Source organism: Prionailurus viverrinus, chromosome B1 (genome assembly GCF_022837055.1).
Source record: "Prionailurus viverrinus isolate Anna chromosome B1, UM_Priviv_1.0, whole genome shotgun sequence".
NCBI lineage: Eukaryota > Metazoa > Chordata > Mammalia > Carnivora > Felidae > Prionailurus > Prionailurus viverrinus.
Window position 1 is genome coordinate 62919211 of NC_062564.1, and position 18417 is coordinate 62937627.

Below are 18417 nucleotides of genomic sequence, written 5' to 3' on the forward strand. Positions count from 1 at the left end.
AAGAAAGAAGATTATTTTACTCATAATTTTACCTTCTAAGGATACCCATTGCTAACATTTACATATATCTTTCTCAGTCTTTTTCCAAACACTTATATATTTTCTAAACGTGATAATTGATGTATCATTTCACATGTGACCTTTTTTATTTGACAACAGGTAACAAATACTTTTTCATGTCATTGAATAGCCTTCTAAATTATTGTGGTAATGTCTGAGTAGTATATAATGTATAGATGTATCATTCTTTTTTTTTTAATTTTTTTTTAATGTTTATTTATTTTTGAGACAGAGAGAGACAGAGCATGAACGGGGGAAGGTCAGAGAGAGAGGGAGACACAGAATCGGAAACAGGCTCCAGGCTCTGAGCGGTCAGCACAGAGCCCGACGCGGGGCTTGAACTCACGGACCGTGAGATCATGACCTGAGCTGAAGTCGGATGCTCAACCGACTGAGCCACCCAGGCGCCCCTAGATGTATCATTCTTAAACATGAATAAAATAATGGCTAATACTTACTAAATACTTTCTGTGTGACACATTGAAGTCTCGCATCCGTCCTATGAAATAGGGACTATATGTACTCCCATTTTACAGATGAGCATATTGAGACACAGAGAAGTTAGGCAATTAGCATGAGCCAGTCAGTTGTAAGTGGCAGGGCCTGGACTCAAGCCCAGTCAGTCTGGCTCCAGACCAATGCACCAGCACTGACAATCTCCAATTGGTGGGAGGTTTTGGGGAGAAAGGGAGCATTTTGGTCTGAGGATACAAACTTTCAGTTATAAGATAAACAAGTTCTGGGGATCTAATGCATAGCATGGTGACTTAATAATACTATATCGTATACTTGAAAATTGCTGTAAGAGTAGATTATAAGCTGTTCTCACCACAAAAGAAAACTAAGGCATCTATGTGAGGGGATGGTTATGTTAATTACCTTGATTGTGATAATCATTTCACAATGTATACATATATCGAATCATCACGTTGTACACCTTGCATCTATACAATTTTTGTCAATTACATTTCAACAAAGCTAGGGGATAGGATCTATAATTATTGGGTACTGAGTTGTTCACTATAAAAGAAAATTCTATGAACATGCTTGTAGTTACTCCTTGTGCAGATCTATACTTTGCTTAAGGAAATTTCCCTAAAAATTGAATGATCAAACCGAAAGCTAAGCACATTTTTTAAATTTTAAACACGCATTCTAAATTGCTTGTCTGTAAAATACAGCAATAGTATATTAAACCTGCTATTTCTCATCACTCTTACCAACATAGGATATGTGTGTGTGTTTTAATCTGTCACTTTGATACATGACAAATTAGAATTTTTTTTAAATATGCCTCTTTAATTAACAACACTAGAACCATTTTTATATGTTTAGTCACCATTCATGTTTATTCTTTGGTGACACTTTTATACATGGCTTAACTGATTTTTCTATTGAAATGCTGATCTTTTTTTATTAATTTGCAATAGTTTTTTACTCAGTAAAAACATGACCATCTATATTATAGACATTTTCTAAGTTTGTCATTTGTCTTTCAAGTTTATTTCTTTCAAATTTAATAATGATAATAATTAAAATACAAAATATTAAGGTATTTATGTTGTCAAATCTACTGATCTTTTCTTTATGGTCTCTTCCTTTGTTTTTTTATTTTATTCATTCACTCAAAAGCTATTAAGTGGTCACTATGTGCCAGTTTTTCTATATAAGGCATTTAGAAGCTCTATCCCCCTCTAAAAATCATATATTTACCAAAGTTTTCCTTTATGAGGTTCATGTTTAGATAGATAGATAGATGATAGATAGATAGATAGATAGATAGATAGATACATTTTATGTTGATTTATGCTGATATTTGTGAGATGGATTTGTCTCAATTTCATATATAGAATTTATCCTTTCTTTCCACAATGATCTGAAACATTCCCTTACCATATACTAAATTCTTACACATACTTAAATTTGTTTCTGGAATTCAAATTAATTTGTTAAATCCAGTTTAAATTTTGATTTAAATCAACCTTAAAAGAACATATATGGATCACTTAAAAAAATCTTTAACCCAAAAAATGCATATGCTTTTCGTTGTGATGAATTTATGGTTTATTAGGCTCGACTGTTCAAAAAATGGCAATAGTGTCATATGATATGAGTGTAACACATTCTTTTAGGATGTTCTGCTTAAAGTTTTCATTATACTATTGAATTTCTTGTCAATCCCCTTCCGTGTTCAACCTTTTCATTCCTCCTATTCACTCAAACCCAGTAACTGGTACTGACAATTGTTTCAATGAGTTGAGAAGAGACAGAAATCTCTGAAGACTTTAGGAAGGAGGTGTAACTCCACTATGCCTCGGGGGAAAATAAGGCAGGATTTGGACAGGGGGAAAAGGGAGTGGTAAAAATAAGAAAGGAGGAGAGCACACTTGGAGGAAGTAGGCAAGCACCCCCTGGTGCAAAGGACTGGTTTGAGTGGGAGGTCAGGAGGCAAAGCCATACAGTGACAGACTCTACTGTTGTGTTTATTATTCGCCTGAGAGGGTTCAAAACAGCGTGCATGTATGCTTCCATACATTCACAGATTGATACATGCATACAAAATAATTCTGGGGCACTTGGGTGGCTCAGTCAGTTAAGCGTCGGACTTTGGCTCAGACAGGTCATGAGATCTCGTGGTTCGGGAGTTCCAGCCCTGCGTCGGGCTCTGTGCTGACAGCTCAGAGCCTGGAGCCTGCCTTGGATTCTGTGCCTCCCTCTCTCTCTGCCCTTACCCCCCTTGTGTTTGTTCTCTCTCTCTCTCTCTCTCTCTCTCTCTATCTCTCTCTCTCTCAAAAATAAACATTAAAAAAATTAAAAGATAATAATAATCCTGAAGGATACATGCCAAAATGTGAATGGCAGTCATGTAAGACTATAGGGTAAAGGGTTATTTTTCTCCTCATTTATATTTACTTTATCTTTTTGTTCATAATAACATATTAATTTTGTAATAAAAAACATTTTTAAGAACCGCTTTTGAAATAAATTTTAGAGTCCTGAATACACAAAGTCATATTCGGCCATTAGGTTTGACCTACTGCTAATTCTTATATATACACTGTTGCTAATAGACGTGTTACCAGTAACACGTGAGTAAATTAAGTGAGTAAATTAAGTGAGTAAATTCCACAATTTGACAAATTAAACTCAGTTTGTCTTTGGCTATTAATAGAATGCTTTAGGCTGTCTAAATGATGAGATCCTCTTTGTACTGTAATTATGTCTTTAAGTAATCCATAGAGAAACTTCTGGAACACCTTCAAGATTAAGCCCCAACAGAAGCTAGAATCAATTATGACCCATCTTTAAAATTTCCATTTAAGAACTGTAAATAGAACTCAAATGTTATGTTCTATAATTAGATGGCTTTGGCTTTTAAAATATATTAAAGCTGTATTTATTTCCTTTTCTTCACAACTCTAGCCACTAAAGACAAGTATAAATTTAATAAAATTGTTTGATTTAATCCACTCTGCTTTCAAACAATCCAGGCCAAGGCTCATGTACTAAACCCAGATAACAGTGGTGGTGACCAGGCCAAAGAGCTCAAGAACAGATGAGAAAAGACAGGAGCAAGAGAGAACTTTTTTCAGAGGCTCAGAAGAACAAGGAAACAGCTGGAGCACTTGGTAAAAATGTAGATTCCTCTTCATCACCCATTTCCCCAGGACACACACGCCAGACTTCCTGAATCAGCATTCATAAAAATCTGCATGTTGGGGGGAGGGGGGAGCACCTGGGTGGCTCAATAGGCTAAGCATCGACTTTTGATTTCAGCTCTCTGGTCAAGATCTCACGGTTCGTGGTTTCCAGCGATGTTGGGCTCCACACTGAGAGCCTGCTTGGAATTCTCTCTCTCTCTCTCTCTCTCTCTCTGCCCTTCCCCTGCTCTCTGTCTCTTTTTCTCTCAAAATAAACAAATAAAAACTTTTTTTTAATCTGCATTTTTAACCCCTAATTCCTACAAATCTGGACATTTAAAAACCATTATAAGGACAGATGGGCAGTTGCCAGAGGCAGTGTTGGGGGATGGGGAGGGAAATGGGTGAAGGTGGTCAAAAGGTATAAACTTCCAGTTATAAAATAAGTCATGGAGATATAATGTACAACAGGGTGACTATATTAATAAGACTGTACTCTATATTTGAGGTTTCTGAGAGAATAGATCTTAAATGTTCTAGCACAAGAAAAAACTGTATGTATGGTGACTAATGGTTAACTGATTTATTGTGGTTATTTCACAATATATGCAAACACCAAATCATTATGCTGCACATTTGAAACTAATGTTCTGTTATATGTCAACTGTATCTCCATAAAAATAAATAAATAAACATAGAAACTACTATAAGGGATATAGAAGCTGAGAAGGAGAAGTCAGAAAAGGGGAAATGTGTAACAATATTAAGTAAATGCCTACTATATGTCTCCTACCAGGCACAGTCTAAACACTGTCTCAGTCTTAATGACAGAGATGGAACAAGACAAGATGAGCCAGACATGAGCAATATCATCCCAGGATTATTAGGCAGATTTACTGAAGATTTAGTCTAATGTAAACACACCTTGCTTCTGTTCCAGAAAAGACACCAAATTTTTAATTTTTATGTATTTCTCTTTAATTTACCTTTTTTTTAATCTTTTTTTTTCTTTCAACGTTTTTTTTTGGGGGGGTGGGGGACAGAGAGAGACAGAGCATGAACGGGGGAGGGGCAGAGAGAGAGGGAGACACAGAATCGGAAACAGGCTCCAGGCTCTGAGCCATCAGCCCAGAGCCCGACGCGGGGCTCGAACTCACGAACCGCGAGATCGTGACCTGGCTGAAGTCGGACGCTTAACTGACTGCGCCACCCAGGCGCCCCTTTAATTTACCTTTACCCAGAAAAAGTATTGGCATTGAGATTGTTTCAATGAAAGCTCTAATTTTTTTTTAAAGTATCATGAAGATACACCTTTTAAGTAAGTATTGCTTAAGCTAGAAATAAGAAAATATCCAATACAGAGATTATGCAAATATTACACAAGCTCTATTGGGGAAGAAGAAGGTAGTGCTGACAGAAAATAATGGCATTGCACAAAGGCTGCCAATCAAATGTCCTGTCAACATGAACTTATTTCATAGATTCTTCTTTGCGAGGTGACAGGAATTGCTTTTCTCATTTCTCAGATTTGGTGAAGACAGCACAGGCAGGTTAATGCAAGCAATGGGTAAAGTCTGTAGGCTAATATCAGCATTGGGCTCCCACAACAGTTTTTCATTTCTTACTCCCTCACAGCATATCACACAGGACTGCCCTCTTTTCACCTCTGCTGACCCCACCCACTCCCCTGCCTTTCCAGCTCTCCCTTCATCCAGGAAAGATGCATGGGGACTGAGAAAATGCAACTGTATCTGTGAATCAGAAGCAGGAATGTTTAAGTCACCCACTCACCAGGTTCTACTAGAATCCTCAGCCCCTGCCAGCCCTTTTCTGAGACCAGTTTCCACTTGTAGGCATAGCCCAAGTTTCTGGAATGAATCCTAAATATAGGCAGGAGAGTTTTAAGAACTTTACACCAAGAATCCAGGACCCTCCTTATCTCCTGGATCCTCTCTCTGGTGCCCCAACCACACGATGAATGCTTGCCTGAAACCCCAGCTGTGGATTTTCAGATATTGTGATTTGCTTGCCAAGCTCGATTGCATTCATTCATAACAGATTTCCAGCCTGCTATGTCAGACTCAAATATAAACTATAATTCTTGCAACCAAAAGGCTGAAATCTAGAATTAAAAGGCAAAATAGTTATAGAAGTAATTATAACAAACACAAAGCTCTATATAATTGTAAGCACCACACTGAAGTATTTGTAAAGAACATCAAGGAAGCTTAACAGGATCTGTCTGGAAGAGCTGAAGAAGGCTTCACAGAGGAGATGACATGGAAAAGAAAGGAGAGAGCATGCCAGACAGTTGGAACAACACATAAATAGGCATAAAATAATCAGAAAAGGGGGATGCCTGGGTGGCTCAGTCAGTTGAGTGTCTGACTTCGGCTCAGGTCATGATCTCACAGTTTGTGTGTTTGAGCCCTGCGTTGGGCTGGCTGCTGTCAGTGCAGAGCCCGCTTCAGATCCTCTGTACCCGCCCCCCCCCCCCCGCCCCTCCTCCACTCACTCGGTCTCTCACACATATATAAATGTTAAAAAAATCATTAGAAAATGGTGTGCTTAGGGAGCAAAAAAGGAGTCGGTGGACTAGGTATATGGACTATGAGAGCCCAATTAAGGAACGGGTCGGCCAGCAGCTGCCGGACCCCAAGGGACACTTGAGCAGCCTTGGCATTATAATAAAATGGAGAAATCATACTTTCCACATTCTCACTTAGGAAAGGTACAAGAAGTAGTTGGTGAGCCAAAGCAGAATGGCCTAGAAAAATCGAAGAGGAACTGAAAGCTGCCAACAGTGGTTCTCCACCTTTCCTCCACTATGGGCTCTATCTCTCTCCAGGTAACTGAAAACAACGTTCAAACAATATTGGTTTGAAAGAGCATCGAAGCTTAGTGGAGATGTCAATGCATCCATCTCACTCTGACGTACATGACACAGAGCACTGAGAAAGTATGCTGAAATAATAATAGCAGTTCTGGGTCCTGACTTCAAGTACTTTATATCTATTAACTCGTTCAATCCTTATAACCATCCTATGGGGTAGACATTATCATCTCCATATCAGATGAAGAAGCAGAAGCATATAGTGGTTAAATAACTTTCCAAAACTCATGCAGCAGATATGGAGCCAGGGCGGCCAAGGTGGCTGCTTCCACAGTCTCCATGCCAAGCCATCACACAATTCTGACATACTGAGTTTTTACTTTATCCTCTGGACAGTGGACAGCTGGCAAGGCTTTATAAGCAATGGGGCAGTAATCTGTGTATGAAGATCACTCTGGAGGAATCTGAGAAGATTGAACAGAATTGGGAGAGGCTGAAACCCAACGCAAGAATAGGGGACTACTGTATTCATCAGAGCAGGAGACAGTGGGGGCCTGAACCAAAAAGTGGAATGAATTTGCAGAGTAGAGGAAACTGAAGAAGTGTTATGGCCCTCAAATCACTGGGATCCAACTGATTGCTGGTGGGTGGTAACAGTGATGAGAAAATCAAGGCTTTGATGATAGGGTAAATGAGAAAACACTGTTTTCTTATGGAAAATGTTTCTTTTTGAGGCCCTGGGTGTCGCCAGATAAAGGGACTCAGTGAGTAAGTAAAATAGAGAAAGAGAACTCCACAGGAGATCGGGAGTTGCAGAGATGGGTCTGCAGGGAAAGAGATAAGGGTAGCAGATTGCACCCTGAAGGCCAGCACTTAGCCAAGGTAGAGGAAGCAGGGAAAGAAGCTGAGCAGTAATTGGAAAGGCAGTAGAAGGGGCATGAGAGTGGAGTTGTGCAAAGCAAAGAAGGAGAAAGTTCTGGAAAAAGAGAAAAAGATCAACAATGTGAAATGCTCTGATGTGCTGATAAAGCACCTCTGAAAGGCCGTGAAGACTTTTTAAGACACCCCCAACTGGGTTTTTCTTTCATGTCCCCACCCCACTTCTTATTCCCCTGACCCCGTGCCCAATTCCATGGTCTCCAGCCTTGACTTTCCAGGCACTGGCTAATTACCCCATACAAGCTTTAGTATTACTCTTAAGTCCTCCATTATGTTGAAGATATTAGAACACATTTCCTTAGGCTACAGGACAGAACCCAGGGAAACCACACATATTCTCTACCTTCGTGTTTTGATCCACAATCTTCTTCAGATTTTTCAACAGATGATTATTTGGACCACCTTCTTTCTCATTCACATAAACTATCCTATCCAGGTCTGGAAAGTTCCGGTTCAGATCTATTCCCTGGGCATTGCTTCGACCCACAAACCAGTCCTTGAGCTCACCAGGCTGAAAAAGATCAAGGGGAGAAATAATAAGTTATTTAGTACCATTGTTACTATCTAATTAAGGTTTTCATTAATGATTTTTAAAATAATTTATTAAGATTAATTATTTCAGCAATGTCCTCTCAAAGCTGCATTTTCACTCTCTTACTGACAAACATATGAAGGTATCAGGTTTAAAGTACTTGTTATGCTCATTTCAAAAATATTTTCAATGAATAATATTTTAAATAATAATATTTTAAATGTAATAGTAATTACATTTAAAAGATATGTATCATCAAACTGCAAAAAATATCTGTATGTATTAGTAATAGATGATACCTTTCACAGCATGCCAATCTAGGGGCACCTGGGTGGCTCAGTCGGTTAAGCATCTGACTTCAGCTCAGGTCATGATCTCAAGATTCCAGGGTTCAAGCCCCACATCGGGCTGACAACTCAGGGCCTGGAGCCTTTGGATTCTGTGTCTCCCTCTCTCTTTGCTCCTCCCCCATTCATGCTCTGTCTCTCTCTCTCTGTCTCTGTCTCTCTCTCAAAAAAACACTTAAAAAAATTTTATTAAACGATTCATGCCAGTCTAGATTTGGGTTTAAGTAAAATATTCATTGGCTTTGTAAATCACAGCAATCAATCTTTTAAGTATTCAAAAGAAATTACTAAAGATCGGAGGTTTTAAATGAGTTTAACATAAATTATTTACATATTTGTAATATACCTCCCTCTTACAGTCTTCATGAACAACTTCATAGAGCTCTGTAAGTTGAAAAATTTCTGTTCAATTTTAAGCTCTTTATTCCAGTAATGGCATAATCTGGAAATTTAATGAATTTCCAAGACATTTAGCTATATTCCATAATGCGTATTTCTTGTTTTACTATTAAATTATACATAATCTATGATATAGAGCTAATTCCCATATTCTTGAGATTATATAAGCCCAGATAACTTAGACTCTAAGGAATAAAAATCTAAAATGGAAAATAAAAATGATAATCTTTTTGTCCTTCTGTCTTACAATTCTTAATATAAATAATTATATTTATAATTATTAATTATAATAAATAATATTACAGTTCTTAAGATAGTAAATAATTTAATTCTCTATGTTATTAGAATTTTCCTTTTATCACTTTAGAAATTGTATCGATGTTATTTACAGAAATTCACTGTCTGGGTTTCTTACAATGTCAAACCGACAGATCACTGGACCTTTCATTTTTAGGGTACAAATCAACTTTCTACCTGGAGATAAGCATCCTATTATATACTTTAGTACCTTCCTATAAAATAAGAAAACTGCAGCTAAGGTTCTCCATACCTGTGCAAACAAAAAGGGAACGCATACCATATATTTTCTCTTACAATTTTGTCATTACTTCCCAGGTTCTCTAACAGTTACAATGTATTAAATTAATTTCATGTTTGATGTAGGAAGAGTTCTTGTTGTTGTTGTTTTTTACTTTACTCATCATACATAGACAAGAATTAAACATTCATCTGGCCAAAATATTTCTTCCTCGTTGTCAGTAGAGGGCGCTAGGACATCACCTCATTCAGAGACAGCCATGGCATTACTCTTCAACACTTGGCAATAGTCCTATTTTTAGATTTTTAGAAGAAAGGAAATTTATCTAGTCACAAACGTGGGTGAATAAATATGATTTATTTAACAACAAAACAATTGAATATTGACTTATTAACAAAATTACTCATTGGCAATCTCTGCTGAAGAAATTCACCCACCATCTCTTACCTTCTAAATTTTTTTCTTGCCAGCAAGTTGAATGGCATGTCCCTTATATCCTCCTCTGCCCTCTATGTAAACTTCATATGAGTATATTACTTACACATAAGCACATAGGTACAAACATATGAAATGAAGAAAGCGTGCCCTGCTCTGAGCTGGCCAGAACTCACCTGAGATGCAGCCTTCTCAAAGCCATCGGGGTTGAGGGAAGGCATGATGTGGATTCGAGTGTTGTGGATCAGCTTGACGATGGTATCGTTCCCCTTTTGGTATTCGTTGCACAGGTATTGGGCCAGGAAAATGAGCAGTTCCCGTCCAACGGCCTCATTACCATGCATATTCCCAATGTATTTAAATTCAGGCTCACCTAAAAGAGCAAAAATCGATAGTATGGAGACACTTTCTATAGCTCCAAATGGAATACAAATGGCATACAGTTATGAGTATATTGTATACCTCCTAATTTACTACACATAGCTGACAGTTTCTTCTGCCTCCAGAATTGATACCTAAGAAATCTACTTTAAATATCAAAAATACTCCAAATGCTTCTTTCCTTCCAATTCTCTCTCCCCAGCTTACCAGCTTGATAAGGACTGAACTGTGTCTCCTCCAAATTCATTTGTGAAGCCCTAATCTCCAATGTGACTATATTTGGAGACAGGACCTTTAAGGAAATAATTAAGGTTAAATGAGATCATAAGGGTCGGACCCTAATCCTTTCAACAAGAAGAGACACCAGCAATCCCTCTTCTCTCTCCCCAGGTGCATGGAGAAAGGCCATTTGAGGACACAGCGAGAAGACTACCTGAAAACCAGGGAGAGGTCTCAGAAATCAACCCTGCTTGTCCCTTAACCTTGAACTTCCAGCTTTCAGGACTGTAAGAAAATAGATTTCTGTTGTTCTGACTGTTCACCCAGTCAGCGGTATTTTATTAGGGCAACCCGAGCAGACAAATATACCATCCCACCCTCAATAAATAATAATATACTGCATGCCTCCTATTGGTTGAAAACCGAACTTTGCATTTTTTTCTTACTTAGTCCTCACCAAACATCTAAAAGCAGGTGTTATTTTATGATGAGCAAACTGAAGTTCAGAGTGCTTAAGAGGCCTGACCACAGTAACACAGCCCATGAAGCCAGGATTCAAAAACTGGTCTTCTCATTTAGTTAAGAGTCGTTGTTGTTGTTGTTGTTGTTTTTCCTCTTTTTAATCCGAGTGATTAAAAGCATGAACTTCTGGAACCCGAGTGCATGGGTTCAAATCCTAGCACCAAGACTTACTGGCCAGCCTTGAGCAAGTTACTTTGGCTCTCCATGGCTCTGTTTTCCTTATAAAAGGAGAGAATAGAGTCTACCTATAAGATTATTTTAAGAACCAAGTGAAAGAATGAGTATAAATGCTTAGAACGGTGCCTGGCAAATAACAAGTGTGGTGTTTTCCTTACATAATCTAATTTGTTCTTTACAAAAGCCCACTAAAATGGGAAAGACAGATATTTTTATTGCCATTCTTCTTGCACAAACGCAGCCCATAGAGGATACGTTTTGCTGAAGGGCTCAGAATTCAAACACAAATCACTGTGGCCCGTTTCTGCTGCTCTCCATTGCATTTTAGGAGGAGTAATAAAATTGTGGAGCAGAGCAGCAAATGATCTTAATTAATCCTGTTGTTCTGTTCCCTTCTGCTTTATCCTTCCCCCAGGCCCAATTTCTGCAGTGGAAAGAATTTTCCCACTTACAAAATCAACTAGAACTTCTCACCCCTGGTGAAAGAAAAGCTGGGAATATTTTTCTTCTGGAAATATGTTATCTGAACATCCTTTGCATGAGATTCCTGAGTGTGTGATTTAAATGATTACCTATTACAGAGAACCATGCCCTTGTGTGACCTTTCAGCCCGCACTTAAGCTAATCTTAATCTAGGCAGGAGCAGGATCAGTGCTATTTATATGCCCCTCATTTTTTTACTTTCAGTGAAAGTCGCTAATAAAACTACCCCCAGGGACTTGCCCACAAGGTATATGAGAAGAGATCTTTTCTTTGCTTCTGATTTCAAATGTCATAATAACCTTCTTCCTTTCTGTCAAACTCATGTGCTTTATACCTTCCCCTACTGGATATTAATCTGATTGAGGCACAAAAGAAACTGTAGCAGTCCGCTACAAAAGAAAATAGAGATCAAACAGCCAGGGGAAGATTACAAACCTCTTTGACAAAGTTATTGAGAAGACTGCACTGTGGGAGGCAGTCTGGTCCTGCCCCTCACCTAAGCACAGCTTTGCTGGAGGCTTCAGTCAGTCAGAAGAGCTTGGCCCACAACCCAAAATAGTAGATTAACTCACTGAAATTTTGTATTACCTCTCTGGTTAAAAAAAAAAAAAATGTGTGTATATATATATATATATATATATACATACATACATGATATATATATGATATATAAGATATATAAGATATAGGTAAGATATAGATAAGCTAGATTAACTCACTGAAATTTTGTATTACTTCTTTGGTTAAAAAAAAATGTGTATATATATATATGTACATACACACACACATACACATATATGTATACACATTTACTCATTTAAAGGAGAAATAGCAAACTCATACTCACTTAGCCCCCCAGTGTGTGTTTGGTCATCATAGTATATTTTATATTTGAATCTGAATGCTTCTGCAAAGAACTTGCTCTCTAGGCTCTGATACAAGCATTATTACCACACTTATGGCCTCAAAAACGCCTGGTTTTCAAAGTCAGAAAATTTCCGATGTGATTTTGTTTCTTCAACTCTGTAGGAAATTTCTCTGAGAAGAAAATCTCCCCTAAAATGTCTCTTATATTTATGAGGAGATAGTAATAATAATGACAATAGCAATGCTTTAGTTTGACGTGAAGAGAGAACTGTAAAGGTCATTTTCTAGAAGACATTAATGTATGGAAATGGAATTCAAGGCACATGTGACTTAGCAAAAGAAAAGGCAAGTGTATTTTTATCTTCCACTGTCTTCTGGAACAAATTAGATTGCTAGATAATGCCATCCCCAGAATACAGAAGAGCTGTGTTAAGCCTACTGACGTGTCTTGTGAGATGAAGAAGAGCCACACTTTTTAAATATAGCATCTGTTGGGGGCGCCTGGGTGGCTCAGTCGGTTAAGTGCTGACTTCGGCTCAGGTCATGATCTCACGGTTTGCAGGCTCGAGCCCCGTGTCAGGCTCTGTGCTGACAGCTCAGAGCCTGGAGCCTGCTTCAGATTCTGTGTCTCCCTCTCTCTCTGCCCCTCCCCCACTCACACTGTCTCTCTCTTTCAAAAATAAATAAATATTAAAAAATATTTAAATAAAGCATCTGTTGGATGCATATGCAAAACTGGTGTCTGACACTACAGGAGACCCGAAAGCCAATAGAAGAGCGTCCCAAACTTCAAAGAATGTAGGGTCTGGAGGAGGACACAGACGTGCACACAAACAGTATTCGGCAGTGAGGCAACGATGAAGAAATGTTGGATACATAACCAACCAGCTTCAAGGTTCTAAAGTGGAAGGAATATCCCTGCCACCTATATGGCCCTTCTCCCTCCCACTGTCAAAATTATCTTTTCGTGACACAACCCCCATTGGGTTTCCTCCATCTAAAACCCGTCAGCAAACTAGCTTCCCATTTGCTTTCACCATAAAGACCAAAATTCTCTACAAGGGCTTTAATTTCCCTGTGGTTCTGCCTGCTGCACCTCCCTAGTCTCCATAGGCACTTCCTTCACTGGGGCTCTGGCCTCTTTACTTCTCTCGCACCCATTCTGCCTTCACATTCTTCCAGTCATGGAAAACTATGGTCTCCTCAGAGTATCTCTAGTCTAACTCCAGTTCTTCCGTTATGTTTAATACCTCAGTGTGAAAATATACATTAATCAGTGTGATTGTTTGATCTTGCACCCCCAGACTACACGGTCTCTCAGTCTTGGGATGGCGTCTCTTTTAGCTCACTAGTGCACTACTCCTACCCAACGTAGAGCCTGAAACACAACAAGAGCACAATAAATACTGATTAAATAAATCCATGAGTAAATGAATAAATGAATGGTCTTGCTTTTCACTCCCAACCTCCCAGCAGTATCACCGACAGCAGAAAGTGCCCTTGAGATGCAGCTGGGCTGTGGCCACCTGAAAACTTTCTGGCACAGTGAGGAGGAAAATGAATAACTGAAGGGGACTTGAGACAGGGTCAGGGAGTTCGTGACCTGGGGGCAATATTTAGAGACCTCAATGCTTGTTGCTGTATCGGACATTCCCAGGCGGGAATGGAAATTCTCTGGGAATGAAAGCAGCAGTGTTGTGAACAGCTGATTTCCCAGGAAGAAGATTAATCTCCATGGTCACAAGAGAACCACAAAACCTCTAGGCAAGAACTCCCTAAGACTATTTTTGTTGTAAAGTCTAAACAAAGAGTCCTGGAGAGGCTTTGCCTTCAGAATCCTTCATTTGGAAATAGAGATAAAATTGAAGACTCTGAACTTACAATAAGCCCCTCTAAGTCCGTTTACCTTACATTTGTTTACGGGAGGACTGACGGCTTTTCATCAACACTTCATTTTCTTTTCTGTGGCTCTAAAGCCGGAGTTAACAATGGGCTGTGAAATGGAGGACGTGTGCATGCCTGTTTACGGCGTCCATACAGAACGAATCCCGGGTTTAGCAGGTGTATCATCTCCTGTGGACACAGTTGGTAACGCACACACACTCAGGTGTTAGCTCATCCCTCTCCTGGCAACGGGAAGCCAAGGCGGCAGAACTACTCTTAGTGCACTTGGAGATGGTTGATTTTACATTCATCTTACCTTCTGCACTCGCTAGCGAATTCATTTTCCTTTTTACACAGTGATTACCCTGAGTTCCTGATCCTGCAGCTGAGGAATCATATTTGCGCAATTTGCCAAATTGCCAATTGCATTGACTCAGGAAGCACAGTTCCCCCTGTTGCATCAATCTTTCCACAATTTCACGTAACCATCACTTTTCCAGTGACTTCACATGGCATACAGTCATCGATCAAGCCACGATTAAAAGATAATCACCTGACAAACCAAGCCCCAGCCTGGCTGGGTTTCCGTCTTTTCCATCTGCGTCACAGAACAACCAATGTACCTGCCTGGATTTGTATCCTCATCACAACAAGAGAAGAATAACTGATAAGCATTTTAAAATAAGAGCCAAAGATTTACTGAAGTCAGAAATAAATAAATTTCAAACTGGAGCAGGCAAACGATTTTTACGTTCTGTACTTTTAACTCTTCATTTGTTCCAATTGTTTATTAATGTGATTTGAAATAACTAAATCACTAAAAAAAAAAAGAAAAGAAAAAAACTTGAAGAAATATCAATTGCTGCAGAAATAAAACACAAGTATTTTACAATCCCAGAAAGTCACACGCCTTAGGCTTGGCCCATGGGTAAAGGTTGAAGCTGACAGACTGACAAAGGCCCCGGATGGTAGGAACTGATGGCCTTAAAGTGACCAGAGAGCCTCTAAAGCAGAAGTTCACAGGCTCAGTAGGCTGAGCCAAAATAATTAATCATCGTCATCATCAAATAAAGGGGTAAAAGTAAAGAAATCATACTGTCTGCCTTTCTCACAAAAAAAGAAATTCTATTTTCACTACCTTATTTGACCCAATGGTCACCCTGTCTGTCTCTAATATTTTCTCCCCTTGGAAACAGCTGACAGGCTGACCACTTGGGTAGAGGACTTGATCAGATGACTTGTAAGGCCCTTTCAAATCTTAGAGTCAATAATTCAATGACTTCTACGTGGGAAGAAAAGAGCAGAGGACAGATATCTAATGGAAAAATGAGATAAATGTGAAAATAGGTGGTAAACCGTGAAACTCTATGTAAGAAGTGTAGCATCATTATTTAGAAAAAAATAAGTAGGTTAAGGGTATTTTAAGAAAGAACTTGATTCTAGTAACAGAACTCTACCATCTTTCATTCTGTAAATAGAAATGAAACTCATCCTGAGCCGAATCTATTCCTCCAACATCAAATTATTGCCAAAATGTTAAGTCCACTAACTCATCTGAAAGGTATACTTAACTCACTGATTTCACAATTCTTAGAGCTGGCAACAATTTCAAAATACATGTTCCTGGTGCGTGTAATATACTAAACACATTGCTGAATAACTATAGTATCCAAAAATAAAGTCTTATATCTCAAAAACATGGTAAAATGTGCACAAAACCAACGATTTTGAGAAATAGATATATAAATAGCTATACAGGCAGTATAATCTCTGAACTGATTTGCTTTACAAATGGCTATGCAAGCAAGTTGGAACCATCTCTGGAACAGATGGGCCTTTTCATCAATGATCTCCCTCTCTCAGTGGTAAACCTGGGGTTAAGACATTAGTGCTACTAATTGTTTCCACTTGCTTGACATTCTAACATATTATAGTTTGCAAATCATTCTCACAGAATGAACCCTGCAAGTTTCCTAAAACTTGTCAATAAATATGTCATTAATTGGCTCACGTTTTAGCACATTTTAGCAGCCAAAAATGCTGAGCATATTCCTAAAAAAATCTCCAAGGGTCAAATAAGTAACGGAAGAGGGTGGGTATAGACATGAAAATAGATTCTTCTTCCACGGAAAAGATGAAGAGAGAATAAAGAAGGAAGGCAAGAAAATAAACCAAAGAAGGGCAAAAGAAGAACGAATCAGTTGCAGAAGACAACACAGAGTATGGAAGATTATATTACCTCCCCTTGCTTCCTCCTTCATAGTCCTATTTTAAAATAACTAAATTTACATGACATCTTGAAAGTAAAATCTTACTTCATCTGATTTTTAATGGGCAGCCAAAAGAGAATGCATTACAGAATTTTTCTGCAGAGATGCATTCCAGAATTATTTTTGAAAATATTAGTTATGCATTAGCCATAACATGTAATTTTAAAGTTCTCTTACAAATGACATCTAGCGTGTGTCTAGTAAAATCCTGAGGAAAGACGGACAAACAAAAGAGCAGAAGATACTCCTAGCCTTACAAGTCTATAAAAACAATGTCAGAGTTCCCAATATTAACATATACCTTTAATTTTTTAAATTAAAACATTTGTTTTTATACAAGTATCCTAGAAACTTTTTACAAATACCCATATTCATTGATGAGCAAATAAATGTTTAACAACCAGCTCTGAGCTCTTTGCCAATTTCCATGGTATAAATACACCCATCATGGCCAATCTGAAGCTATCAATGTGAGGTCAGTCAGCTCACAAATTTCCTGAAAATTAAAAATAGGTCTCATAAAACAGTTGAAGCCTACACACACCACTGCATATGGAGAGCAATCATTTGGAATATATGGTTTACAGTTTCTTCACCAGTTCTCCAGGAGCAGAATCTGAGGTCTAAGAAATCTGAAGGATTTTCAAACACATTATAAGAAATAAAACCATGGGGCACCTGATTGGCTCAGTCGGTTAAACTTCCGACTCTTGATTTTTGCGGGATTGTGATCCTGGGGCTATGAGATGGAGCCCCGAGTTGGAAGAGGAACCTGCCTAAGATTGTCTCCCTCCCCAGCTCGCATGCAGGCATGCACATGCTCTCTCTCTCTCTCTCAAAAAAACAAAAACAAAAACAAACACACACATAGATTTGTTTAAATATGTGTGTTTTTGCTTATTTATATTTATATATTTTTTTAGGCTAGCATCTACCATACTTTCATTATGCTTCATTTTATGCAGTAAGAATTAAAAGAGGTTTGAGGTTTTTTTTCTATTGAGATAGAGCTTTTTACTAAAGCACTGCACCATTATCCATTCATTCTAGGGAGAAGGAAAGGAAGAGAGGAGTAGAGAAATTTTGGGGGGGGGGGGCTGAGTGAATTATTCTAGCAGTTACTGATTGACTGGATTATATCACTCTTTGGTGTAATGCTAATTATAATAAATCAATGAAAAAAATTTACTTTAACCTATGAAGTAGTTTTTCTAAAAATTTATCATTCCAGGTATTCAAAATTTCTTCTGTTCTTCCTATTGTCTTGACCTTCAAGTCTATCTTCACAATGAAAAAGGCAGTATAATTCCCGTGCCCACTCACAGAAATCCAGTTTAAAAATCACAGAAATTGATTATTTAAAATTAGTAATATGAAACTTTTTATAGTTACTATCTAAAGAAAGGCTGCCTACAAAAGTCTTAGATTCAAAAAAATCTTTGATTTAAGAGCATCGTGACATGAACATAGAACAAATTTTAATATAGAAATCAGATAAGGCAGAGATTATTTTAATGATGCAGTATCATGAAATCTTTCTGCAGATATTAATCACCAGGAAAGACATAATTATTTTTAAAGTACTATAATAGTTATATCTATAACATCAAATGTTTATCAGAATGCCTTTGTGCAAGTATTTACAGAAAATGGATTCTGGACCTTAAAGCATCTTTTAGTAATTTTATTTTGGGGCACCTGGGTGGCTCAGTCAGTTAAGCATCCGACTTTGGCTCAGGTCATGATCTCATGGTTCGTGGGTTCAAGCCCCACATCGGGTTCTGTGCTGACAGCTCAGAGCCTGGAGCCTGTTTTGGATTCTGTGTCTTCCTCTCCCCCACTCTCTCTCTCTCTCTCTCTCTCCTCTCTCTCTCTCTCTCAAAAATAAGT

The 18417-nt window shown here is 38.3% G+C and overlaps 1 protein-coding gene across 1 annotated transcript in view; it reads right to left on the bottom strand.

Moving 5' to 3' along the window:
- The window catches only part of CPE (carboxypeptidase E), a 116735-nt gene that overhangs the window by 24775 nt on the left and 73543 nt on the right, over positions 1-18417 (bottom strand). Inside the window, exons 2-3 of the mRNA XM_047857468.1 lie at positions 9901-10097; positions 7817-7984 (exon numbers count right to left, since the gene is read on the bottom strand). Coding sequence (XP_047713424.1) covers positions 7817-7984; positions 9901-10097 — 365 coding nt within the window. The remainder of the gene's footprint in view (positions 1-7816; positions 7985-9900; positions 10098-18417) is intronic.